At 42.9% G+C, this 26185-nt stretch overlaps 2 protein-coding genes and 1 long non-coding RNA gene across 4 annotated transcripts in view; 1 reads left to right on the forward strand and 2 right to left on the reverse strand.

Moving 5' to 3' along the window:
• Positions 1 to 850, reverse strand: part of COPB1 (coat protein complex I subunit beta 1) — a 32455-nt gene extending 31605 nt beyond the window's left edge. Inside the window, exon 1 of one of the 2 annotated variants that reach the window (XM_084854995.1) lies at positions 696 to 850. The gene's annotated coding sequence lies outside the window, so the exon portion shown is untranslated. Of the gene's footprint in view, positions 1 to 656 lie in introns of both variants that reach the window. The other variant, XM_084854996.1, reaches the window with a different exon arrangement.
• On the forward strand, positions 334 to 24073 carry LOC146357741 (uncharacterized). Its single transcript, XR_014791001.1, has 4 exons — positions 334 to 466; positions 20792 to 20844; positions 21921 to 22323; positions 23873 to 24073. It is a non-coding gene; the product is annotated as an uncharacterized LOC146357741 (long non-coding RNA).
• On the reverse strand, positions 4421 to 19084 carry PSMA1 (proteasome 20S subunit alpha 1). Its single transcript, XM_084854997.1, is given in 12 exon segments — positions 4421 to 4773; positions 6456 to 6560; positions 8697 to 8776; positions 9003 to 9132; positions 9481 to 9551; positions 10266 to 10354; positions 11870 to 11973; positions 13597 to 13698; positions 14694 to 14738; positions 18849 to 18902; positions 18904 to 18936; positions 18938 to 19084. Coding segments are annotated over 12 exon segments (1017 nt in total). The 3' UTR covers positions 4421 to 4716.
• Positions 24074 to 26185: the final 2112 nt, after the last annotated feature.

Raw genomic sequence — 26185 nt, forward strand, 5'->3', positions numbered from 1 at the left:
CAATAAAAAACTCTTCTGGAAGCACCATAACTGCCACAAGATGTGGTAACAGGCACTGGCTTGGATAGGCAGTTCTGTTTCTGTTTTTTAAAAAGGAAACTCTGAACGTTATTTTAGGGCATTTCAATGAGTTGTCTCGTAAAGAAATGTTACTTCGGTGCTGGGGCGCCCAGAAGACTGTCTAACAAGAGGCCGCTTGCTCCAGTCCTGCACAATAGTCACCAGACGGCACCTTTGCATTGTGTGTTTACTCGATCCACAGGAAAATCCCTCCCCGCCCGGTTCTCTATTCAGGAGAACACCTAATGCAGAGTAGAAACCCCTATTATGAGCCCAATCGACATGCGCCGAGACAGCGGCAACGGGACGGCGGGGCGGGGACACGCATCCTTTCACCGTCCTAGCTGTGACAGGGCGGCTGGTGGCTACGAGGCCCCGCGAGGGGTTGTGGGACCTGTGCCTTCAGGTAGGGAAAGCTGCGTCCGGGTGGCGATCCGCCCAGGGGCCTTCTCTGCCTTACTGCCACCCCAAGGCCCGCGGCCTCTCCGCCGAACGAAACCCCGAGAAAACTCCCCGCCACCCGCTCCCTTCCTCCCCTTCCCGCAATAGCGCCCAGGCGCCTCTTGGGCCCCGCGCCCTCCCAGCCCGGCTCTGACCGTTCAAGGCGCGCAGAAGGGGGCTCCAAGCGCGGCTACCTCGGCTCCGGGGTCCCCGCTCCGGACTGGGCCAATGGTGCGTGAGCCCGCGCGGCGGCCGCCTCCTCCTCCTCCTCCTCCCGCTAATTCGCCGTAGCGTCTCTCTCGCTCCCTCCTGCCCCCTTCCTGCTCCTGCCGCCGCCGCCGCCTGCTCCAGCTGACGTGGAAGCACTCCGCGCACAGGCCACATCGATAGTACGGCGGCCCTAACGGGACACGCCTCCGCCGTTCGCAGGAACGCCTGCTCGCATGGCGGGGCGGGGGGACGACAGGTCGGCCTCTTCCGCTCCCGCCTGCCCGGCGCAGCCTCGTTGCGGATTGTCGCGCCGACCCCTCCGCGGTAAACGAGGGCGCCAGTCGCTCCCTCTCCTCGAAATAAGCCATGGGATGGCTTTGACAGCGGTGCCGTGAGAGAGAGTGTGCATCTCTCCGTTTGGTTCCCGAACAGTGTTTAATTCACGCTCCACGTGTTCTTTCGTTGAACAACCGGATTCTATGTATGTTTACTGGACATAACAGTATAATGGAATCGTTTTTAATTGCCCTCTAGTGTGCCCGTACACGGTCCTGTCCATGTCGGAAGTGCCGCAGAGTTCCAAAGAGCTTATCCCGAATGTCAGGGTTTAATCCCAGCCTACAGTAACTAGGATCTCCCAATCAAGTTTAGGAAATCTTGTATTTCCAGGTAAATATGTTTAGAATTGGGCTGTTCGTAGAGCTCGCAACTCTAATCATATACTTGAAGAACGCCTTTTCTTAAGCCATTTAAAAACTTTTGAGGGCGCAATTCCATACATGTTTAGACAGAACAAAGATTTTTCTTCCTAAATGTGCGTAGGATTGCAGCATAAGGGAGACTCTGTAATAAAAACTTGTTTGATCCAAGTTAGCAAGAGAGCAGCAGAGGGCTTTATGTTTTGTGTAATGATGCTTCTGCTCTAGACCAGGGGTCTTCAACCTTTTCAGGCCTGTGGAGAAATGTTATTTCAGAAACTGTCCTGGGCACCTTCACAAAATGGATGCTGTGGGGTGTGGTTAGACACAGGACAAGCAGCGTGCCCAAAAGACTTGAGTACAAATCAAAGGTGGGATCTGAGCCCCATTACACAAAACTTTGAACCCAGTTTTCTCCACCAACAGAAACCTATTTTGCAAAGGCAAAGTTTTTCTCACCCCTCTGCCAGCTGGCTTATTCCCATGATCTCTTTCTCACCCCAGAGTACCACCCATACATGTGCTGTCATCCAATCATCACCCACTGATGTATGCACTCTTACCCATCCACCCCCCCACACACACAAATGCAAACACTTCATATATCCATCATGCATGCATACACACCCTTCTTATAAGCACCCCCCAACCCTCTTTCAGGATCCCTCCAAAGTCCCCCCCTGGATCTCTCCTCATACACATGCAACCCCATCCACTCATTCAAGCATACAACCCTGCCCCGCTCCCACACTGCCCTCCCTAGCCCCATCCCCACAAACTTCCCCACCTTCCTGTTGACTTATCATTGCCCTTCCAAGCCTTCCCCACTGCTTTCCTTAGCCCCTGATGCTCTCTTTAACCCACACCTTGCTTACCAGATAGCAGGTAAAGCAGCCCCTTTCTATTCTCTTCCTCCCTCTTCTTGGTGGCTGGGCACACTGCAGAGGAAAGCATCATCCTGCAGCCATCCACCATCTTCATTTCCTAAGAATGCCTCCAAGGCCCACATACAGTCCAGAAGCATTTCTGAGAAGTGAAGATGGCAGTGGCTGAAGTCCATGATCTCAATGCAGTGCAAGTCCAAGGCATTTTGCTGCTTGAGGCAGAGATGCAAATAGCACCTCTCCCCCTTTATGGAAGTAAAAATGAGTGATAACAAGTCTCTAGCAATTTCCTGCTCCTTTCACTACATCAAAAATTGCTGCGTGAACCATCTCGCTCTGCCTAATCGTAGGTAAGTAAGGTACCTGTAGGCACCATATTGTCCACCGCCAGTCTAAACTATAGGGAAGCAGATTTATAGCCCGCCTGTATGCCTTTTGATTCAAGTAGTTACAATGTAGAGTACTAACCTCCTCTATAGTAGGAAAAGCCGAGACACTGCAAGTCACCAGAAAAAAATGTGTTCCCTCCTAATCTCATCGCCAGCACTCTTCTACGCTTCACGTGCAGCGCTATCCATGTTTACTCAGACATAAGCCCCATTGAGTTCAACAGGGTGTATGTCCTAGTAATTGTGTTAAAGATGGTGGCCACAGCTAACTAAGGCTACAGTCCTAACACACTTACCATTAGATTTAATAGGACTTACTTCTGAGTACTAACTTTCTCTGGTTTACATTCTTCTCAAGAGAAGTGATCAGTTGTGATCCACTGAAATCAATGGGAATTAAGCACTGTATTAAGTTACAGCAATTTCGGTGCAAATCAAGCACTCTCATTTCTCTGTACTTTGATTATCTTGCTATAAAAGCTTCTCACAGAAGTCAGTCAAGCTCTCTTAGATTTTTCTTAGTTTGTTCTATGGCCCCCAATTCTAAAATATTTTTCTGCACTGTTAAAAACCATACACCACAACATTAAAGGATATCAGGGTGACTAGGATCACACTGCTATGCCATAATAAGGGCCTGGGTTAGAAACAGAAGAATAAAGATGCTGTGCAGCCACTGGGTTGGATCCAGACGTCATTATACTTATAGTAGACACACTGAATTCTATGGCCTTAATTTATGAACAAGTAGCTAAGAACATAAGCTAGTTTTTGTTTTATGCCCCGTTTGTACTACACAAGAATATGCTTAGTGCTAGATTGCAATTCAAGGTCTGGTTTGTGAGAGGTATTCCAACTGTGAAATTAACAGTATAATCCTATACATGTTTACTTAACAGTAAGCCCCACTGAATTCAATGGGCTTACTCCCAGGTAAGTATGTATAGGATTGTAGCTTAAGGCTACAATCTTATGCATGTTTAGATGGAGAAAACTCCTAAAACTCCCAGCATGCCCCAGTCAGGCATGCTAGCTGGAGCATGCTGGGAGTTGTAGGGCTTCTTTTCTATCTAAACATGAATAGGATTCTGCCCTTAGCTACTAAGAAAAGATGGCCTCTTTCCTATAAGAAAGCATGTAGCAGCTGCTTTGTTAAAAAGTTTTGCCTCATAGCATAGACTTCATTTTGTTTTGGCTGACCTTCACTCATTCTCTTATCTCAATTATGTGCTTGGAGGGGAAGTATTAATTGGAAGGAACACAACAGAAATTAAATTGTGGCTTGGATTGTAAGACAATGTAACTTAAGTTCATGTTCCCCTTCCCTTCTCACCCCCTCCTGTCCCCTGCAGTAATCTACCTCACAAAACCTCTCCAAGGGTCAAGGGCCCCTCCTGACCAATGTGGGAAAGAGGAATTGCCCAAAATTGGGTGGCAGTTCCTCCCCTCAGCAGCCCCCCCCCCATTTTTCAGGAGGGCCTCCTGAATCTCTGGAAAGGCTTTTGGTGGGCAAGTGATGGGAAACTTTCCTTCTGTGAACTACCTTCTGTTACCTTACAATCCAAGCTTACAGTTTCTGACTGATTGTATGATTAATAATAGAATATGACCATATGCGCCAATATAACCTGATGTAATGAGACTCATAAAAACAAATCAAATACTGAGAGCACGATCAAAGAAGACTAGTATGATCAAGTGATTTCTTTAACAGGTTAAAAAAAGTGAAGGCAACATGTTCCAAGAAAGAAACAGGTTTATTTCATAGATGCCTTTATGACATAAAAGCAACATGCTTTTTATATAAAACAATATTCCATACTTTTCTAGAAAATGACATCTTTTCTTCCCAAGAGAAGTAGTCAGTTATCAATTCTTTGCAGCCAGCATAGGATTTTTGGCCATACATTTTAAAGACTGACTCACTAGAATGTGTCACTACAATATGCATTTATTTTAGAGTTAAGTTACCAGAATACAATGAATGCTCAAGGATTATTGCATCTGAAGTAACCTATACTTCCTGCACAATAATTAGTGCTCCATTGGTTCCTCGGCCTTTTCTGTGGTGTCCTCAGCAGGTTGAGCAGGCTTGAAAGGGGCGGGGGGTGGGGGGAGTAAAGAAAATTAAGTAGACAGGAATTAAATCAGCTTTAACTGTCACCGATAGCAAGATACAAAACAAAATTCTACAAAGAAATACATAATGCTACCAATATTCAATTTAGAGACCACAGTAGTGTCAGAGTACAAGATCTGATATTCATTATTCCAGTCTTCTGCACTTAATGATCCCATGTAAACACAGCCAAAAGATTCTTTGATATCTTTGTCAAGTTTCTGACAAAGTTAACTTCATGTATTTCCCATTTAGTTTCTTGGCCTGACAATCACAGAGTACATACCTGGTTTATCTGTAAATGTTTAATAAAAATATGGAGCTGAAATTCTCATATATCTCCAACAGAAAGAACTTTATAGATAAACATACTTTTTTGATTAAAAAATAACCCAAAAGACAGCCCAGAAGAACCTGGCAAAACCTAGTAACTGTGGCACTTAAACTTCTGAGTTGGTTTCATTTATTTGCCTCCATTCCCTGGTCGGCCTTTCCATAAAAACATTAATAGAACTATAATTTGAACAATTAAAACAGTGAGGGCGAAATCCAACATCAATAGAACGAACACTGTTGGCACAACAGATTCCCTCTCCTCCCTGCAGCCCCCTGCACCCTCCCAAAATCTGCTCCAGATGGTTGGGCGATCCTCCAGATCAGATTTGGAGGGGTACGGGTAGGGGAAAGGGAGATGAGGTCCATTCATGCAACATTGGATGAAGCCTTAAAAAAACAACAGCAGGACAGCAGAGGATGCACATTTCTGCAGAGGTTAAAAACTGGAGCAAGCTAGTCATGTTAAAAAGCCTAGACAAATAACCAGTGTGTTTCCGAGCCCAATTTAAAGTGCTGGTTTTGACCTTTAAAGCCTTAAATGATTTGAGACCAAGTTATTTGAAGGACCACCTTCACCCATATCAGCCTGCCTGCACTTTAAGATCAGGAAGAGAGGCTCTTCGCATCTGCCCACCCGTAAGAGCAGTTAGATGGGTGACCACACATGAGAGGGCCTTCTCTGCAGTGGCCCCACACACCTTTGGAACAAGTTGCTGTTGGAGGTCCACTATGCTCCATCATTGCAGGCTTTTAAGAAAGCCTTCAAAACGTATTATTTTACCGAGGCCTTCTCTTGATATGATTGCTGTTGTTGCTGTTGGTTTTATTGTCAGCTTTTATTGTTGTTTTTATAGCTATTTCATTGTGTTTATGTTTTTATCCCTTTTAATATTTTAACTATTTTTATGTATTTTATTGCTGTGACTCGCCTTGGGAGGGCTTCTGCTGTGAAAGGCAGCTAAGAATTTTAAATAAATAAATAAATAAATAAATAAATAATAAAGTGCCTTTGCCTGACACCAAAAGGACAACAGAGTAAATACCAGGACAACTACGGGGGGGGGGGGGGGGGATGTTTGACAGATGGGATGCTGCATCCCAAAGGACTCTCTCTGATCACCACACCCCCTAATCTCTGAAGATGGGAGAACCTAGAGAAGGGCCACTGGGGAAGATCTTAAGAAGTCAGCAGAGTCACTGCAAGTCAGGATAAAAAACAATAGTTGCCATTAAAAAAAGGGGGGGTGAAATGTAGCTCAGAGAAACAGTAAAACAAGGCATTCTGCAACTGTGATCGTAATCTATTACATGTGCATACCTTTCTCTGTGGTCTCTCTTCAAGGCCTTCTAGGAATGGTGCTACATCATCATCATCATAAATAGTGAACTCCATATCTTTACCAACAATCCCAATAGAAGCATTCTGTTAAATGACAATTGTAAAACTGAGAGATTACTTACACTTTCTTTTGTGATCATAGTTTTTACTGTTCAGTACAACTTTATATGACAATCTTGTTCAAGATAAATGAAAATTGGGCTGATTCCTAACATATAAATCTCTCAATATGTTATAGCAGGTGTTGTTCCACTTCCCAGACAGACAGACAGACAGACAGACAGACACACACACACACACACGTATGTATGTACTTATTATATACCACTTCTCTGTCACAAAAATGTCACCCAAAACAGCATACAACTACAAGGAAACTATCTTAATCACAAATATAAAAGTGAGAAATCAGCCAGGTAAACTTCCACATAGATCAAAGCAAAAAGAGCTGGCTCAGATGATACTTCTTGATCAAGCCATGTTTTAATAGTGATGGTTAAGCCAGCAGAGGTGAAGCAAGGTGCGGCTCAGTTGGCAAAGCATTCCACAATGTGGGTACTGCTACGGAAGCGGAACCCTGTGCCTTTGCAGCTTTCACATCTGAAAAGGACAGGACATGGAACAGTGCCAAGGAACGGATCCAAAGGAGTAGGCCAGGTACACATGGGAGAAGTTGTTCCCTAAGGTACATAATGCTCAGAAGGAACAGAGGGCTTTAAATGGTCACCATCAGCATTTGACTGATATAAACATCTGTCTCATTCCTGGAGCTCCCAAGCACTGCTTCCCTGATTGCTTTGGACCAAGGCTGTATATTGTCGCCCTGCTTATGTAACTCATACGTAGAGTACATCATGAGGAACACCGGGTTGGATGAATCACAGGTCAGAATTAAGATTGCTGGGATAATTATCAACAACCTCAGATACACAGATGATACCACCCTAATGGCAGAAAGCGAAGAGGATCTCAAGAGCCTCTTGTTGAGGGTGAAAGTGGAGAGTGCAAAAGCTGGTTTGAAACTCAACATTAAAAAAAACTAAGATCATGGCATCTGCCCCATCACTTTCTGGCATATAGAAGGGGAAGAAATGGAAGCAGTGACAGATTTTATTTTCTTGGGCTCCAAAATCACCGCAGACGCTGACTGTAGCCATGAAATTAAAAGACGCTTGCTCCTTGGGAGGAAAGCTATGGCAACCCTAGACAGCATAGTAAGAAGCAGAGACATCACCTTGCCGACAAAGGTCCGCATAATCAAAGCTATGGTTTTCCCAGTAGTAACATATGGCTGTGAAAGCTGGACTATAAGGAAGGCTGAGCGCCGAAGAATCGATGCTTTCGAACTGTGGTGCTGGAGAAGACTCTTACGAGTCCCCTGGACTGCAAGGAGGTTAAATCAGTCCATCCTAAAGGAAATCAACTCTGAGTGCTCATTGGAAGGACGGATACTGAAGCTGAAGCTCAAATATTTTGGCCACCTAATGCGAAGAGAAAACTCACTGGAAAAGACCCTGATGCTGGGAAAGATTGAAGGCAAAAGGAGAAGGGGACGGCAGAGGATGAGATGGCTAGATAGCATCACTGATGCAATGAATATGAACTTGAGCGCACTCTGGGAGACAGCAGAGGACAGGAAGGCCTGGTGTGCTATGGTCCATGGGGTCACGAAGAGTTGGACATGACTTAATGACTGAACAACTATAGTTATGCAAGCCATGCAAATCTTTGGAATTAGATTAATGGAGTTACAGAGCATGCAAATGTTCCCTTTATGGTTCTTAGTCAAAATGGTGCTAAACATATTTTAAACTAGCATGAGAGGTATTATTTACAAATAGTACCACAGTTTCTGGTGTCTTTACATAATAAGTTAAGTGATACATAGATGTGTTGCACAGACATAGCTTGGCTACCTAAGTTCCTCATACCATGCTGGAGTTCTGCCAGCCCTGGTATAAGGTGGAAATTACCACCCTTGACCACTTATGTGTGCAAGGCCACTTATAGCCATCGCCTAAACAGGGTAACACAGCTCAATCCTTCCTTGATATTACACAGGATATGTGCCTTAATCTTCACCATTCTGATATGTGAATATTCAACTGTGAATTTTGGCTCCCAGTTATGAAAATAGATAGGATTCATCACCCTTCCATATGGTCCATAGCCACTTAAAAAAAAAATCATGATCACAAAGAAGAAAAGTCCAGCACTTGCCTTTGTAGTCAGATCCTGCTCAGCAGGAAGTGTTTCTCTCAACGCACGCAGTCCATGTTTAACTAGCTCGTTCAGATTACCTGCAAAATATATAAGCTCATGACGAATTTAGAAGGGCTGCATTTCTCCAGCAGTGAAGGGGATCTCTCAAAACACACTCTGTCTCCCCCTGCACGTGCTTGGTAGCCAAACATCTGTTCACCAAAAAAGCATGAAGAAAACCACAAAATGTACAAGAGAGAAAGGGGAACAGAAAGATGTTCAAACTAGCATGCTATAATCAAACAGAAGAGACCCAACACTTACAGTCAGCAAACTCAGTCATGTGTCGCTCCAAGTAAGTTCGAGCTGATTGGGACCTTGCACCAATGGACATTGCTTTGCAATCGAAGTAATTTGCAGAGGGGCAGGTCTGGAAGATATGTGGCCCCATATCCTAAAAAAAAAGCAAGTTTTAGAAGAAGGAATGTCATCAGGGAGCATAACATCTATTTTCACTACAGTTTTATTTCTGTGTGCACCAACATATAACATCTATAACTGAAGTTTATATAGTATGTGATGCTCCCATTTCCAAGTCACTAGTTTTCTATGCAAAGGTCCACAGTTATATGATACTTGTATCATATGCTGTTTCATGACCTGGTGTAAGATTCTGAATCTTTTCCAGGGTTGCCAATAATACTAAAAGTTCTGGGATAGAAAACTCTCAAGACAATTTTTACAACATATCCTCCAGTAGATCTTTCTTACAAAATGAATGAAAAAAAACCAAAGCACTTACATCATAACCTGCAATGAGAAGTCCCACACCATAAGGTCTTCTGCCATAGCGCTGTGTTGGTATCTGTGTTTCTTGAACAAGCTAAGGAATATGTCTCAAATGGCTGGTTCGTTCTCTCTCTCTCTCTCTCTCTCACACACACACACACACACACACACTTAAAGAATCATTAATATACCACCTTTAAGCCTTAAAAACAGCTCCTAAGGAGGTTTACAAAAATACAGAATTCAAATACAACAGCCACCAGCAAAACATTTAAAAACAGCACTGTTAATACACAGTAGAGGAGAATCAGGGTAAACCAAATGCCTGGGGATTAAACATGAATATTCAACAAACTTGGCATCATGGAAACTGAGATGCGGACAGGCAATATAAAATCTATGTTGTATTTGATCAGTGATGGTATTTCACACAAGCAAATTATCACTTAATGTGTGTGTGTGTGTATGTGTGTGTGTGTGTGTGAGAAAGAGTGTGAATCTGACAAAGAGCAGCTGGGGTTTGTTTCGTTTAAGTCCAGAAACATTTTAAAAATGCTGAGTTTAGTTTTTATTATTCTGTTCTGTAGTTGAGGTTTTCCAGGAATCATTAGATCCAATGTCTTCAATATCAAAGAAAAGAGCCTCCAATGACCTGTATGAATGTAGCTCTCCTAAAGGCAATGTATTAAACAATACACTTGACCCAGTCCATAGCAGTAAGATCATTGCCCAACAGTTGAGTATCATCTTGGCAACAATAAGTATGCCAGGACAGTCATCACAAAAAAAAAAGGATACTGCTTCCAATCAGAGATACTAGTCGAGACACTGGAAGAGGTCTATCAAATACAAATCTGGAATCCAGACACTCCTGACGCATGAAATTGCTGCAAGATTTTTAAAAAGAAAGGAAGCAGAATACAGCAGTAGTTGGCTTGTTGTGCATGGGGTTCATTCCATTTATAGCTTCAGTATTTGCTAGGATTATTGTTTAGAAATCATGACTGTACAAACAGAAGATGGCTCGAGTGTAACAATGATGGTGGGGAACAGTGGCAAGGAGGGTAGTCCCCTGTTCAAATCACACCTCAGTCATGAAGTTACTGGATGGCTTTCAGGAAGTCGCTATTCTGTCCATCTCAGTTTTCTTCCTTCCACCCCTCAATCTGCAATTACAATAAGGGGGTATGCATAACCCATTCCAAGCTTTGGATGAATGCATGGAGAGGGCTGGCCCCACCTACTGCCATTCCCCCCTAAACGGCTGCTTGATGTTAGTCAGAAAGAGTTTTCTGTGCAGGTGGACAATCAAGTGGTTGTTCATCAGGGAAACGCAGCAGCAGTGCAAGGCAACAGCAGTGGGCAGGTCCAGGCCCCACAGCCCCATCCACACATTTATTCAGCATGTGGAGGTCAGGTGTACTGGTCCACCAGACAGGACCATTGTAAGAGTTGCAGAGACAGTTGGTTATGCGTGTAGTCCTTTTTAGACTGAAGTGTCGGGGAAGTATTTTTGAGACTAATGTAAACCAGGAAACAAGTGTTAGTATGAACCTGTGATAAGGGGTTCAAGGCCCAGCTCAACTTTAAAGGCATTGCATGTCTCAAAAATGTTTCAATCTCAGCCCTCCTGTTTTAGGTTGTAAAAGATGATTTAAAAAAAATAGTTCTTTGTGACCTACATACTTCATAAATTTTGAAGGCCAACAACATATAGACCAGGGGTGGCCAAGGCCCCTGCCACCCCACAGTACACCTATTTAATTTTAACTGCAAAAAAAGGTTTTTTAAAGTTGCAATTTGTCGCTGTAATTGTTTTCAAGCTATGTTTTTCCATTCTAAGACAGTGGAAAAGGACTATGGAGGTTTAGAACAGACAAATTTAGTTTGTTTCAGTGGCAAACTGTGAATTTTAAAAACTACCCCCTTTTTCGGCAGTGGCAGGGTGGAGGGGAGGAGTGCGGCCCACAGTGGTTGGGGGGCTGGATGGGACCCAGAATGCCCAAAGCTGCCCACCCCGATACAGACCATCACTATGCACAGCAGTTAAAATAATAATTAAAGTTTATGGGAATATATTACAATGGGAATCATTCCCATGCATGCATGGGACCACAACTTTGCACAGTAAATTTTCTTAGCTAGGGTTGCGTCATTTTGCATTCAATTTACCACCTAAATATGCTATTGGCAGAAAGGAAATGCTAACATTAGTAATGTTAATGCATGCTTCTCACAGTACTCAGGAACCAAGAAAGTGAACTTGGAACCATGATACAAGCCATACAAGAGTATGTCTATTAATTGTTTCTAACTCGACATCCAACTGCAGAATTGTGGGTTTACGTGTGATTTTTATTTAATGTTAAGATTACATAAAACAAAACAAACTGCAAGTTTACCATAGGAGTCTCGCATCAGCAGTAAGTCCAGCAATTGAAATACCGATATGGTTGTCAACATACAGGATTTTTTTCTGATGAGCTGCCAGCTCAGACTGCGCCCTCTAAACACACAAAAACTGTTGTGAGTAAAATACACATATGACAATGACAAGAATTATCAACTCATGATTCTCTAAACATCCACAGAAACAACAGCGCATAGGCTCACAACAGAGACTGCCCACATTTATGAATTGATCCATCCCCACATATGACAGTTGGTCTGTATGGCCCAGTATTGTCTACTCTAGTAGTTTAGTGATGTCTCAGGCAGGGATCATTTGCAGCCCAGCTGAGATCCACTGAGCTGGAGATTCTGGGACTGAACCTGGGACCTTCTGCATGCAAACCATGGCTTGGATCCTAAATTGTTCCGCTGTTCACATAAAGGAGGGGGTGATTTCTGCCAACTTCCCCCTGCACCATATCTCACACGAATCCCAAGGGTCCCCCAGGGGCAATTTTCCAGGGGTGCAAGGGGCTGTAGAGGGAAGGGGGAGGTGGAAAACCCCCTTTCCATGAGCATGAACTCTGTTCTATCCATGGAAGGAAAGTCAGGATCCAAGCCCATGTACTGTAGCACATGGCTACATTCTCTCCATGAATGAAGCCTTCCCTCCTTGGCAAAGGAAACTAAACACATGAAAAAAGAAATAGAGAAGCTACTTTTTAGTACCACAAATGAAATTACCAGATGTCTACAGTTTTTGGCTGGCTGAGCCAAAAATTGTAGCTGCTGGCTCCCCCCCCCCCCCCCGGCTTTTCCCAAGTGAAAGGCTGGGGCAGGAAGCATGCACAGTTGAGCATTGCTGGATGAAAGCATCCTGTCTGCCTTTTGGCAGTGGCACCCAATACTCCGCGCTGCCCTTTCCCCACCCACCTTTCCTGCTGCTGAGGAGGGAAGGCCTGTGGGGTTGGAGAGGGTTTCTGGTTTGGCCCTGCACGGCCAGGTCCCTTCAGGGACCATGGCCACCCAGCTGCCTAGTCCCAGTCTTCCCTCCAATTCTGGAACTCCTACCTCGCTTTCTTCCTGTCTCATCCCAAGACAAATTTATAGAGCACTGGAAACTACATCATGATTAATTATTTCCAGAGTGTTTAACATGTACTAAACTACTTTACAGTAATTAAAAATTCACAACCCCCTCTGCCTGCAGGCTTGCAATCAAATAATACATCTGAAACATTTTCCATCACTTGCAAAGCATACTTGCTAATGTACAGAACATATCACCTATCACTTGCCCCATATAATAGCTCCTCTCCCCAGTGATGATTTAGAGCAGCAACAGGCAACCTTTGAAGGCCGTGGGCACATTTGGCATTTTGAGAGACTGTCCTGGGCACCTCCACAAAATGACTGCCATGGGAGGCATGGCAAAGAACAAGTAACCTGCCCAAAAGAGTGAGTACAAGGTAGAGGTGGGTCTAAGCCCCAACACATTAAACTACTCCACTGAACCCACAGTTTTCAGCACCAACAGAAACCTATTTCACAGCAATTCCAGCTGCCAATAAGGAAATCTGTTGTTATTTTTTAAGTGGGAGGGGTAGGGAACCTTGGCAGGTGCACCTTGGAGTGCACCTTTGCCTACTTTTGTTTCAGAGTATGAAAATGTTGCATACACCTTTGCTTTTTCAAAACAACCGAAGATATTAAACCTATATTTTACTCTAAAGTTTACCTTTAAGGCAACCAGAACAGCGTGTGTTTTTGATTTCAGCCCAACGGTTGCAGAGCCTTGCTTAACAGCCTCCATTGCATATTCTATTTGGTGAATTCGGCCCTAAAGAACAAAACACAGAATGCAAAATCCTTATAAATGTGTTGACTTTATAAATAAATTGAACATTCTGCAATAACAATGATAAAAAGTGAATGAATGAAATTGTCAGATAAACGTAAACCAAACCTCTTGCTATTTTCTTCTCTCTTTGCAACCAAACACTTCCTTTATATGTTAATATTTAATGATGTCTTCAGTGAGCACAAAACTATCCCCCTATAGCTCTTGAGACTTATTGCAGAATAGTTTAAACCACAAATTTCTCATAATTTTATAAATGTATACCCAAGTCTTTTGAGGGGGTGTATAGATGTATGTAATGCTAACAACAGCATTGGCAGTAAGCAACCTTCTTGCACAATTATTCTTGAGAAGATTGCATTGCTGAGAGAAACTTCAAATGCACACCAAATTGCAGTAACAAGCTATCTTCATTTAGTAACTTCTGAACAGACATAGTTCTTCACCAGCTTGCATTTGTATTCTCTCTCATCACCATACCCTTCCCAGGATGCACATGCCTCTTACTGTTCCAGAATGTAACAGCTGACAGAAGACCTTAGTATGTTTAAGTGGAGTCAATGGGTTCACATTACAGTGCCTAGTACACTGGTACCATTATACAAATTCTGGGCAGGCAACCTCAAGTACCTTGAGCTGCACTTTCCACACTAACTAGTAGTAAAGCCTGATGAACTGCCTTCCATTTCAGAATGATCCCTTTTGTTCATGTACAAATAGCACATAAAACAATAATTCATATTGTTGTGAAGACACTATACACACTTAAACTTACTCACAAACATTTATTATTTTTGAATAGATATCCACTACATTTCTTACATCATCTAGGCAAGTTATTTCGGAAACTCTACACCATCACATTCCTTTAACTACCAAAATGGGGTACAACCCCTTTGATGCCACTATCACAGCAATGAGGAAACAGAAAACAAAATGTATACCCAAGAAGTAACAAAACAGAAAAATAATACCTGGGGGCTCCAAACGGTGACATCATTGTCATACTGGTTGCGAAACTAAAGTGAACGAAAAAGAATCCATTACAATGAGCACCATTAACAGCTGGAAAAGCAGAACAAAAACAAAAAACAAGCCCCCCCAACAAGCTTTATTATACATGTGTTTATTTTTATAACTGAAACAAATACTTATTTTAGCAACTCCTATTGAGAGACTCATCAGCCTCCGAAGTTGGAGGCTGCTGACTATCCAATGCAGAGCGGCCGTAGCATGGAGATAATTCTCACATCTGTGCTCCGGCCACGCTGCATTTTTGGCCAGATGGCCAATTTTGGCTGTCTTGCTGCAGCTTCAGGAAGGGGGAGGGAAGGAGGCCGCACAGAACATATGAAGCTGTGTAACGCGCCTTCCGCAGTCTCCTCCCCCCAGCCCTCCCCATTTTCCCCATCTCCACGCTCCGTTTCCTAGCACAGAGATGTAGCTGGTATGGAGAGAACTGTGCCGGGTATGAGGGGGGAGGGGGCGAGGAATCCCATTTTTGGGAACCGTGTTCAGAGCCCTGACTCTGTCCTTCGTTTCCAGAAACCGAAAAATCCTATGGCCCTCTAGACAGTGTCTAGTGGCCATAGGATTTCTCCCTCCAACTTTTAAATTATTTCAACTGAATATACAGGTACAGGGCTAATATTCTTTTTATGATAATAAGCTTGAACAAGGTAATATGTTTGGATTTTTTAAAATACCAGCAATTTGCAATTATTATGGTTTACTAAGAAGTGCAGAGTGAGGGAGAGAAATAAGGGAAGGAAGAAGGCAGAATTACCCAAAGATGATGTGGACAAATGCAGTGGCTTAGATGCTTAGCTAAATCACATTATTATGAATCAAGAGTAAGAAAAGGATTTTTTGAGAGGAGCTTTAATAAATTACCGACCAGCAGCCCAATCTTAACTATATAGCTCAGAAACAAATCCCACTTCCTAGTAAGTATGCTGAGGTTTAACAGACTCAAGCTGCAATCCCACTTCTTAAAATCAAAAGTTTTGCTTTCAGTTTCCATAGGGGCAGTATTGGACACTTCCTGACTGATCAATTCAGTGAGAATCAACTAGGCAGAGAACTTCAAAAGAAAAACTTTGTTAGCTACATTCACAGCCCAGTCCTAACGATGTTTACTCAAATGGATTTTACTTTTAATTATTTGTGAGACTGCATCCAGTTTGAGAGAAATTAAGACACCTTTATATTTTAATCAAATTCTAATCCCACCTAAATAAAATTCAACACCATCAAGCTGATATGCTGTAATAAGCTAATTTCGGCCTTTCTAAACAACCACTGGTGTTTTTTGCTGAATAGTATGGGCCATGTAAGAGGGCAGAGGGGTCATTGGTTGCCCACCCCCTGTGTTACAGTATTAGGGTACAATCCTATGCATGTTTAGACATTAAAAGTCCTACAACTCCAAGCATGCCCCAGGCAGAATGGCTGGCTGGGGCATGCTGGGGGTTGTAATACTTTTTTCTGTCTAAAAATGCATGGGATTGCATGCTTAAGGGCGCAATACTATACGGATTATCCTATGCAATGCAGGGCAGTGGGAGCACAGAGGGGATCGTTCCCTCTACGCTTCTCCTGCCCTGCATTTGCAGCTAGACAGCCAATTTTTCCTCCACGCGGGAAGGTGCAGCGGGGGAGGAGGCTGCCGGACGACACATAGGATGTGTCGTACCGGCATTTCTGCCTTCCCTGCCCTGGAATTCCCCCTGGAACGCCCCATTTTGGCTGCTCTGCACTCCTCTTCTGAGCACGGAGCACGGGGCCATTCCGCGCTGCCTCCAGTGCAGTGCAGAAGATGGGGGAAGGTCGGTTCTCCGGGAACTGAACTTAGAGTGCAGGCTCTGAGGTTGGTTCCTGGAAAACCACATATCCTATGGCCATCTAGCCGCTGACTAGCAGCCATAGGATTGCTCCCTAAACTATTATTGTTTTCGTTTGCAATCCAATGGCTCCTGAGCTGGCCTCCCAGAAGCCATAGGATATGTTAGATCTTCGCCTCTGGGGGTGGAGAGTGAGGTCCACCCATGGAAGAGAAGATCCAGACTTGGAACTCCCCTTCCATATGCCACAGAAACCTCCACAGTGAGTGATTCGCTGGAAATGTCCCAGGAGAGGTAGCTGATGCACCATCCTCCTGCTCCCCAGACATGCCCCCAAACCAGCAGTACAGCCTTGTGTACATTAATTCCCTTCCACTGTAATCAATGGGAAGGAATTCATTTAATTTTTTTAAAATGGCCAGAAAAGGGAAAAACGTCCAAATACACTGCACTTGCCTCCCTTCCAACCTGCTGACATGCACCTGGCCAGGTTTTGGACAAGATTCCTCCTCCCTCCGATCTCCCCATTAGTGGCAGTAGGATTCCTCTGCCCAAGTGCTGTAATTCATTTGATTTTACTAAAGCATTGACACTTTGAGAGTGATTTATATTAGTGCTTTTAGACCTAGGCAATTGTTTTAGTTCTCACTGTATTAGTCAATATGAGTACAGCTGTTTTGCTACTTTTCACTTCCTTTATTTGTTTATTCTACTTTTCAATTATATACTGTATCTCTGATTTTTGTTTTAATTATTTACTATTCTCCACTCTGAGAAAATATGTTACAGAGCAGCTCATAAATATAATAAAGGAAATCAAGCTAATTATAATATATGTTCTAAGCAAGAAATCTGCAAATTGCAAGTTTGACTATATGAAGCCATATATGTGCATATGTGTTGTGTGACACATAAACCTATGCAATTAAGAAGGTCACCATACTCTTGTTTCTCTTGTGATTGGATAAATCTTTCACCTTTTAAAATAAGATCACATCAGATCAGATATTTAATTCAGGGAAGTCATGCTGAAGCACATTTTACTTGTTCATGGAATGCCCAGAAACAGTTAAAGGTGCAATGCTGGGAGATGTAGGGCATTTTTTCTGTCTAAACATGCATAGGATTGCACCCTAAATTGTTTTGAGTCCACCAAGATTCAAAGACATCTGATGCACCCATAGGTTTATTAAGCTTTTATCGTGAAAGTAATCAAGGTATCTTCTTCTTTCTCAATCAAAACAAGGCAAACACCAGATGAGGAAGTAGAATAAAGTGCTGAATCATAGGGTAATGGTGAAAAATTGGGTCCTCATATAAATCTGGCCTCATTGGAAGAACAGATGCTGAAGCTGAAATATTTTGGCCACCTAAATGCGAAGAGAAAACTCATTGGAAAAGACCCTGATGCTGGGAAAGATTGAAGGCAAAAGAAGAAGGGGACGGCAGAGGATGAGATGGCTAGATAGCATCACTGATGCAATGAATATGGACTTGAGCACACTCTGGGAGACAGCGGAGGACAGGAAGGCCTGGCGTGCTATGGTCAATGGGGTCACGAAGAGTCGGACATGACTTAACGACCGAACAACATAAATCTGGCAGGTGCGGTGTGGGGAGACATGCACGTCATAGGGTCTGACTAAAGAGCAAGAAAACCGGGGTGTTTGGGGCACAGTTTCCTCTTGCATTGGCCTGAGAACATACAAAACTAGATGGTCATCACTTTCATTTATCAGCTGTTAGCCATCTCCCTTATTTGGCAAGCTTCTGATTTCCAAGAGCTGGGGAAAGTTTTGATTTTGTTGTGAGGAGGAAAATCTAGGGATTTCGAGGTGAAACGCGGGAGTAACTAGCAGGGATTTTTTAAATCTACAAACCCTGGGGGGAGGCACCCTTTAAAAAACCAGAAGAAATAGTGCGAAGGGAATTAGCGTCCCTTTCAGTGGGGAGGGATGCTGGGCTTGAAGGTGAGAACGGCTCGTGAGTGAGCGGAAAAGGAGGACTCGGGGGGCTCGCAAAGGGAGCCTCCCTCTCCTCGTCCTCCGGGATGGATCATCCAGAGAGAGGCAGAGGCAGCGCCGGCGGAATTAGGGCTTTCTCAAAGGCGGCGGGAGGAGCAGCGGCGCCGGCGCTGTCTGGGCCGCAGGCCCGCCATCACCAGGATGTGCTGACTCACCCCGCAGCCACCTCGGACAAGAAAGACGCGGCCTCCCTACTGTCCCTCTCCGGGCCCGTTCTGGTTCTCCTTCCCACCCCGCGACCCCCGGTTCCCACTTCTCTCACCATAGCTGCTCTCGGACACCAGCGTGAGCGACTGGCCACCGCAGATGGTGAAAGAGGAAATGAATAGCTCGGCAAGCGATCAGTGTGGCCTTGGACACTTCCTTCCGCCTCGCGCTGCCGAGGGAGACCAGCCGAGCCCCGAGTTTCCGATCAGAACTCGTTTTGCTCCTCCTTGAAGAGCAGCCGAGGGTTAGCTTAGCGAAGTTCAGAAGTGGAACGGCCTCACCCCGGCGCATGCGCACTGGGCCTTCGCCGCTGACTGCTTTCAGTTCTAGCACATCCTTGTCCCCGCGTTGTATGTGGCGGTTTTAAGAGATGGGTGGGCTGTAGTTGCGCAGAACATCGTGCGCAGTGCTTAGTTCCCTCGTTGCAACGTTTATGATGTACGTGGTAGAATTATGGCAGTATTTTCTCCATGTGTGACAATATGAGATAGTGGGGCCTTTCAATCTCAGCACAATGCATAATAAATAATGCATTGATAATAAGAAAAAGAACAGCAGCTATGCTGGACCAGACCGAGGATCCATGTGCACATGGTTAAATACATGCAATCCCAAACTGCTGAGGTTAGCAAAAAGTAAAACATTTGTGCCCACTGCTTGTGTAACATGATTTATTTACCGGTATCAAGGCACACTCCTATGCACAGACAGAAAAAAGTCCTACAGTGGCTGGCTGGAGAATGCTGGGAGATGTAGGACTTTTTTCTGTCTAAACATGCATAGGATTATGCCCTACGCCTTCTCTGTGATGGCTTATGATGTAGGCAATCCCCATATAATTTTCCACCAGTACAGTATTTCTGCTTGTTACCCCTTTGTCCCATTCCTTTTCTATTTCCCTCTCACACAACTGGCATGGATTCATTGCGAGCTCCTCGCAGTACTGTCCTGCCCTGCCTTTCTTTTCTCCCCTGCTGCTTTTCTTCTCTTTTGTTGCTCTTTGAAATACTGTCTAAATAGATAGAACTGTATAAATAATAAGCTGTGATATTACTTGGACAGTGGTGTGGTACATTTGGGTGGCATGGTGGGTGCTTAGTCTAGGAACATGCACATGCGGCCCAAGTATGTTTACTGGAAGTAAATTTCACTGATTTCATTGCTACAGCTAGATCCTATGCAGTTAGATGCTCCTAAGCCAGGGGTGGGCTACTTGTGGCCCTCCAGATGTTTTGGCCTATAGTTCTCATCTCTCACTATGCTGGCTAAAGCTGATGGGAGTTGTAGGCCAATCCATCTAGAGGGCCAAAAGTTGCCCACCCCTACCATAAATCCATTGATTTCAACAGGCCTGGGGTGGGCAGACTTTGGGCTTTGGGGGCCTGCCTTGGGTTTTACTAGAACTCCAAGATCCAGTAATCAGAGCCATGTCCAAAATAGTGGGGGTTGGAATGGATTTCTCGACATTAAGCAAAAATCCCACATTCTTAGGGCTTTCTTCTTCCAAAGTCTTTCCGGGTTTATGAAGGGCCCCTTTAGACAGCAAACACATGACTTGGAATGGAAAACTTCCCTTCTCTGCAATGCTTTATATGTTCAATAAAACAATGCCATCTAGTGGCTGAATTACAGTGCTACGCCAGAATGACACACTGCTGGTATGGCGCCATTACCTTTTGTTCAGCTTATCTCCAATCTTTTTGAAGGGGGGGAAGGTCAGGAGACATCCTGGAGGCTGATGTCATCGTATAAAGGACCCATAAACGTCTGTGTGACCAACCACAAGCTTGCAATAAATTGCTTGGTAAGAGAAACTCAATGACTTATTGCACCCCATGAGCCATACACTGTATATACAAATACTAATCTACATTTGAATTACCATAGACTCTAGTCGGCAGTAGAGCTGCACAAAAACCTGGGGTTTTTCCATATGGACCGTTCCTTGCGCTACCAACCAAAAGACATAGTGCAGCTATTCTGTCTTTTCTTCAACAGATTTTTTTTTTTTTAGAAAGAAAGAAGATGGAAGAAATGGGGCGAAAATACAGGTCAGTTACAAGTGAACTTGTACTTGACTGTCTGATGATGCCTGTAAGCTGCTCTGGGAGTCTTTTGACTGAAGAGTGGGACAGAAATGCTTTAAATAAATCCATAAGTGAAAGTTGATGTCCTGTGAACTTCCTTGAATGAAGTGAGAAATTGGACAATAAAAGCCTCATCTGGAAGCACCCCAGGTTAAAGACAACCAATTAAAGTGCATAGCCTGATGGCTTTTTAACAGATAAGGCAGTATATAAATGTCAACAATAATGAATAACATTAATGATCATATTTTAGAGGTGAGGGACACTGAAGCAAAAAGAGAAGTGATTAGTACAAGGCTAATCATGACATATTTTTTTAAATTTTCAACTTTACTTGCTATTGTTAAACTATTGGGGGTCAGAAACCCAGCCATTCTACTGCAGTCACCCAGAGATCTACCAGGAGATCCCAATCTACCATCTGCTCACCTCTGTGATAGACTTAAGGTGCAATCCTATGGCTGGCTGGGGCATGCTGGGAGTTGTAGGACTTTTTTCTGTCTAAACATGCATAGGACTGTGCCCTTAGGCACACCTAACTGCATAGGATCCAGCTGTTAGAAAGGGAATTATACAAAATAAGGCAGAGTGAGTAACAAAATCTTGAAAGCTGGAATTGTGTTTTATTCTAGGTAGGGCTTAATCTGTTTTCAGTGTCAAAGTTCAGTATGTAAAGTACACGCTGAATTAATAACGAAACATGTGAACTAATACCCAAAAGAGTGCCTTGGATCACACATGGAGTACAATTCCTTCATTCATAAATAGCAGCAGGATTTCAGTGGGACTTACTCTTATGCACATTTACTTGTGAGTTGTTGGAGCACAAGCCTTCCTGGATGTCATGCTTTCTGCCCTGAAAGGGCAGGGCTAGGAACACTTTATCCCAGGCTCAGATTAGTGAGGGCTCTCAGGAACTTTCATACTTAGCAACCTTGGGTCGATCATTGCATTCCTTGTATTTTTAGTACTGTGGGTGCCATCTTTTAAATATATTGAACTATGTTTCTTTTTGCTTTCAAACTGTGGTGCTGGAGAAGACTCTTACGAGTCCCCTGGACTGCAAGGAGGTCAAATTAGTCAATCCTAAAGGAAATCAACCTTGAGTGCTTATTGGAAGGACAGATACCGAAGCTGAAGCTCAAATATTTTGGCCACCTAATGCGAAGAGAAAACTCTCTGGAAAAGACCCTGATGCTGGGAAAGACTGAAGGCAAAAGGAGAAGGGGACGGCAGAGGATGAGATGGCTAGATAGCATCAGTGATGCAATGAATATGGACTTGAGCACACTCTGGGAGAGAGCGCAGGACAGGAAGGCCTGGCGTGCTATGGTCCATGGGGTCACGAAGAGTTGGACACGACTGAACAACTGAACAACAAATGTTTCTTTTAGGGATTTCTACTCTGTCCTTCAAACAAGCTCCCTGGGCAGCTGACAAAAGGTAAACATTACAATAAAACAAACAAAAAAGCATTACAACACACCACAATATTTTTAGAAAGCAATGTAAAAGCAGTCAGCAGAAATAAAAACAAATGCAAAGCAGCATAAAAGCAATTAGCAGAGGATTTAAAAGTCTGGGAAAATAAAAAAGGTCTTTGCCTGGTGCAGAAATGACATCAAGGACACAAACGGTGCATCCGGTCTTTATTGCACTGTATGCGTCTTAATTACCCCTTCTCTTGCAACATTGGAATAACATCCCCAAAATTTGCAGTGCTGCATCATGCTGTTTCTGTCATAGCATAGTTTGGACATACTTCATTCTAAGTGGTTCACCACTGTACCAAATAAATCATTTTGTTTATTTGTTTATTATTTATTTATTTATTACATATGCATCCTGCCTTTTCCGCCAAAGAGCCCAAGGCAGCACACATGGTCCTCCTCCATTCCATTTTATCCTCACAATAACCCTGTGAGGTAAATAAGGCTGAGAGTCAGTGACTGGCCCAAAGTCACCCAGTGAACTTCATGGCTGAGTCGGGACTAGAACCTGGATCTCCCAAGCCCCAGTTCAGCATTCTAGCCACTACATCACGGAGACCTAGTTTGCAAGTAACAAGAAGCTCCCATGGGTTAATCTTCCTGCAGGGTTTGCCATAGCGGCTCTAGCTGTCATTTTTTAAATGCAAGCTGCGGCAGGGGCGTGCCGAGGCTCGTCATTGCATGCAAACCTGTCCAGGGTGGGTGGGTTGTTGGGGTGGTTAGAAACCACCCAGAGTACCTGGCCTGTGTTAGGGTTGTGGGTGGTTTGTTAACCACCCCAGCAACCTATCCTGGCCGGGTTTGCATGTAATGACAAGCCACGGTACACCCACGCCTTGCATTTTAAAAATGCTGGCCAGTGTGCAACAAGCCCCGCAGGGAAATTAACCCACAGTCACTTGTCATTATGTGCAAACTGGCCCAGTGGCTCTCACTTGTGGGACTGTATTGATCATCTCTACAGATGATATAGTATAATGCTTTCATTTTCCTGATAAATTATTACTGTCTTACAAAAAACATTCAAAAGCTATTGTCCTATCCAGGGGCTTTTCAAACCTTTAAAAGTTTTCTTTCTCTTCTTCATTCATGGGTGATATAACCTAGTTGCTCTGGGGCATTTCCCTAACGAGTGTGGATGACATATGAGGAATTCTTGTTGAATTTTTGGCTGTAACTAACAATAGTGTTTAGTTCACTGCAGTATAATTTTACTGCTATCAAAAATAATAGACTGATATGGCAATTTATCATTAATAAAAAGTTGTTTGGAATCTCATTCACTAAATTAAATGCTAGTGTTATCCTTTTACCTTGCAGTTCCCTGCTCTACTATTAGTCGGGAACGACTGCCTTATTATTTATTTAATCTATTATTTTCATTATGTCTTTGTTTAACATATATGCACTCTCAGAGCTGGGAGCCCTGTTAAGCAAATAAGCTTTTCTGTCTTTCATATCTTATTTGCTAGTTATGTTTACTCATCCATTTTTCTCTTTAGTCGTCAAGCAACAACCACCCAAACTACATCCTCTGTACCAACAGCCATCCAAGGAAGAGCAGCAGATGGTCTAGCTGCTGAAACAAAGAGTTGCTTTCATTCTTAATTTTGTTTCTTCCGCTCTTTTCATTAGGGAACTCTCTAATGGAACATTTGACCTTTACCAAGATGAAAACGTAAATAAAATGTTCTTTACATGTTGTTCTTTAATGTTATTTGATTTCTGAAATGGTTGCTAAAGCCCTACTTTAAAAATATTCTTACTGCCAAGAGGTATCTATTTTCCACCTTTAACGATCTTCTATTATTCATTATGCTTACAGCATGCAGTGCAGCAGAGAAAGAGAGATAGGAGACACTTTAACAGGGTTGTTTTGGAAGACATACCAGGTGGTTCTTGCACTCTTAGTCAGGACTATGGAAAAATATGAAGCTCAATATGATGTGTATTTTATTTGGAAATAAGTCCCACTGAAGTGAACAAGTCTTACATCCAAGGAAGTGTGTGTAGGTTTGTAGCCTTGTGGTAGATGTTTATATAACCTCTACTTGTGTGGGTCCTATGGGGCTTAATCAGAATAAAACTTGCAAAGTTATAACTAAACAAACATGTCTTTAATAAGTATTTAAAATTATACAAAACATGCAACAATTTCCCAATACAAGTAAATGCAACAATTAGTCCTTCTGAGTCCGACAAAAAAATTAAGTTATTGCTTGCAACTTTGCAGTAGGCCAGTGTCAAAGTGTTTTTGGTTTCACAAGATGCTGGATACTTCACTCATCCCTTTCATAAATTCCTTAAATTTAGACCACAAGACAATCCACAATTAGTAGCTCATACATTGCTGTTCAAGGTATTAGCCCTGCAATAATAATATAAATATAATAAATATCAAAGATGCAAAAATGATTCCCCATCCCCTTGAAATTCTGCTATACACAAATATCAGTTCAATTTACCTTATACAAGGTGATAAGAGCACAAAATCATAAATGAGTTCTCTAGAATTCAGCTTCTTAGCAAAACAGACTCCTTTTGTTTCCTTTTCTCTTAGTCCTCCCAGGAGGACTCCACCCCTAAGGGAGTAAATGATCCAGTCTATAGGGGTTACATTTACTCAGGAGTAAGTCCCAGTATGTTCAGTGGAGCTTACTCCCTCATAAATGTGCGCAGGATTGAAACATTTTTCTTCAATGAGAAAGGGAGTTAGAAAAAAGGACTAGCTTTTTCTTGGTCTTAAGAAGAAAATGGACATATTCTGATACCTAGGAGTAAGCCCCACTAAATACACCTTCCTAATAAATATGCCTAGGGCTGGACTGCTAACCTACCAAAAAAATAATTATTAGAAAGCTTGATGTTAAACTTACTTGATGTTACAGTATACACAGTCACATTAAAGGAATATATAAAACATATTCTAGGCCCATAGGTATTATACAGTTATCTTTTAGAGTCAGTGGACAGTACATAGCTCAGTTTTTTGTGGCAGATCTTGGAAACACAAATGCAACTCTAATCAATGGAAATAAGTGGAAATGTTCATAGGCTTACAGCCAAGATGTATTGCAAGTTGCAGAAAAGCTTTTGAACATGGAAAAATGTTATGGGCAAGACTGCAATAAAATCAGTGATGTGTTGTTGTTCTTTAAAAAAGAGAGCTGTTAGGACACAATCCTATGCATATTTAGACAGAAAAAAATCTACAACTCCAAACATTCCCCAGCAAGACTTTTTTCTATCTAAACATGCCTAGGATTGCACCCTTAGTATTTTCATGCTCCACAAAATTGGTTGTGATAGGCTTCCATTTCATTATAAGTAGATTTAGCATATGTGGGACAAAATGGCAGTCATGTGATGGACAAATGACTGAAATAGCTATCCAAATATTGCTTTCTAAAAGAGAAACATAATCTTTAAGAGCACCATTCCTCCTCAGATATAACATACCAATATTATAGCTACTTTAAAAGGCTAATCATGTGTTTCAGCAGAAAATATACTCTTTGACTTTCCAAACAGACGTTGGAAAATGGTGATTCAATGATGGGGAAAGATGGACCTGTTTAACTCCTAATTGTCTTGCAGTTGCTAAAAGGCACATAATCTCTTTTTGTTTTAATATGTAGTTTTGATTGCTGTAGGTTATGGTTTGATACCAAAGGAAACCCATGATGGGTTGTTTTGGTGGGACAAATTTTAATATAAACAAATATCAGAAAAAGGTGGCAGCCGTATAGGACACATGCTGCCTGTTTATCTGGAGCAAAGCAGTGAAGGAACAGTTGTGAGTTCTGTCAAACCTT

The sequence above is a fragment of the Heloderma suspectum genome, chromosome 1 (genome assembly GCF_057233095.1).
Source record: "Heloderma suspectum isolate Gila_16-S chromosome 1, 16-S_ref, whole genome shotgun sequence".
Lineage (NCBI taxonomy): Eukaryota > Metazoa > Chordata > Lepidosauria > Squamata > Helodermatidae > Heloderma > Heloderma suspectum.